The sequence below is a fragment of the Lipotes vexillifer genome, unplaced genomic scaffold, assembly GCF_000442215.2.
Source record: "Lipotes vexillifer unplaced genomic scaffold, Lipotes_vexillifer_v1.1 scaffold63, whole genome shotgun sequence".
NCBI classification, from domain to species: domain Eukaryota; kingdom Metazoa; phylum Chordata; class Mammalia; order Artiodactyla; family Lipotidae; genus Lipotes; species Lipotes vexillifer.
This window is the reverse complement of record NW_006784492.1, coordinates 608,448-610,398: the sequence shown is the minus strand read 5'-3', so window position 1 is coordinate 610,398 and position 1,951 is coordinate 608,448. Positions and strand designations below refer to the sequence as shown.

The 1,951-nt window shown below is 67.2% G+C and overlaps 1 protein-coding gene across 1 annotated transcript in view; it reads right to left on the bottom strand.

The window, feature by feature from the left end:
- Positions 1-663: 663 nt before the first annotated feature.
- ADRA2C (adrenoceptor alpha 2C) overlaps positions 664-1,951 on the bottom strand; it is a 37,364-nt gene continuing 36,076 nt past the window's right edge. The window contains exon 6 of the mRNA XM_007456895.1: positions 664-1,942. Within this exon, the coding sequence (XP_007456957.1) occupies positions 664-1,942 (1,279 nt within the window). The remainder of the gene's footprint in view (positions 1,943-1,951) is intronic.

Genomic DNA, 1,951 nt, shown 5'->3' with positions numbered 1-1,951 from the left:
CCTTAAGCAAAGACCCCCTCCTTCTCATGCAAAAGGGGAGGACGGAATCTGGCCACCTGGGGTGCCCTCCTGCCACCTTTGGTGGGAGGTCGGGCAGGGTGAGGGTCTGAAGGACTGACTATTGCACCCACCACTTAGATTACAAAGGTTTATTTAGAAAAGAGTTTGGTTGTTTTGGCTGTCAGTCACTGTTGGCAAACATTTAGATACTTTCAGTAACCAAAGATGGTCAGTGCCCTCCTTCCTCCCCCAGAAAAGCCACCCCACGAGGTCTTGGGAAGTCAGCCCTTGCTCAAAGGGGGATGGGGTGGTGGCCTGTGGTGGGGGCAGGGCAGGCTCCTTCCTCACCAACTTGGGAGGATGCGTGTGCTGCCTCACAGACACACCTTGGCGCGGACCCCGGAGTTGGACCCGGGCCTGCAGCCCCAGAAGCAGCCCCTTGCTGAGACGGGAAGGCAGAGGGGTCTCCCCTCTCTCCTTCCCCCTCCCCGGGGGCCCTGCAGTCTCTCAGCCCTCCGTGCAGCACCCTCCCCTGCGCCCTGAAGGCCTATCCATCCCTGGGTCCCTGGGAAAGTTGCTCCCACTTTCTCCCGGGAGGCCACGGCTGCCCGCCCCCTCCGCTGGGAGCTGTCCAGGGTCTCCGAGCCGCGTAGGGTGAGCGGATCACTGCCTGAAGCCCTTTCTCCTCCGTCGGAAGAGGATGTGCTTGAAAGAGCGCCGGAAGTCCTGATTGAAGACGGTGTAGATGACCGGGTTGAGCGAGCTGTTGCAGTAGCCGATCCAGAAAAAGAACTTGAAGAGCGGGCCGGGCACCTGGCAGGCCTCGCGGCAGATGCCGTACAGGCTGTAGCTGAAGAAGAAGGGGAACCAGCAGAGCACAAACACGCCCATGACCACCGCCAGCACGAAGGTGAAGCGCTTCTCGCGCGCCTGGGCCACCTTGCGGCGGCACACGCTGCTGCGCGCCCGGCGCCGGCGCGACAGGAAGAACTCGACGGAACGCGAGCTGGCGCGCGACAGGCGCCAGCTGGGGACCGGGGACCTCGCGGCGGCCATCGCGCCCGGCTCGGCCGCCCCCGGCCCGGGCCCCCCCCCGCCCCGCCGCAGCGCGCCTCGGCACCGCCTCCTCTCGGCCGCCACGCCGCTGTCCTCCGGCTCCACATCGGCGCGCGGGCGGCGCGGGGTCGCGCAGTGCCCGTTCTCGCCCGCGCCAAGCCCGTTCTCCGCGGTCGGGGACGCGCCGTCGGGGCCCGCGGGCTCGCGCTTCTCGCTCAGCGTGCGCGTGCGCAGCTTGGCCACCCGGTAGATGCGCGCGTAGACCAGGCCCATGATGAGGCAGGGCGCAAAGAAGGACCCGATGCAGGAGGACAGGATGTACCAGGTCTCGTCATTGAGGCCACACTGCGGGTAGGCGGCGCCGTCGGGCTGGCGGTAGAGCGAGACGAGTGGCGGGAAGGAGATGACGGCCGAGATGAGCCACACGGCCACGATGGTGGCCTTGACGCGGCGCGGCGTGCGCTTCACATTGTACTCGACAGCCTGCGTCACGGACCAGTAGCGGTCCAGGCTGATGGCGCACAGGTGCACAATGGACGAGGTGCAGAAGAGCACGTCGAGCGCCAGGTACACGCCGCACCACACCTGCCCGAAGTACCAGTAGGCCATGAGCTCGTTGGCCAGCGAGAAGGGCATGACCAGCGTGGCCACCAGGATGTCGGCCGAGGCCAGCGACACCAGGAAGAGGTTCTGCGGCGCACGCAGCGCGCGGCTGGTCAGCACAGCGATCACCACCAGCACGTTGCCCACCACAGTGAAGACGATGAGGAAGCCCACCACGGCCGCTAGCCCCGCCACGGCGCCCGCCGAGTACTGGCCCGGGGGCGGGCCCCAGGCAGCCCCCGAGGCGTTGGCGGCCCCGCCGCTGCCCCGCTCGCCGGCGCCGCTCACGTTG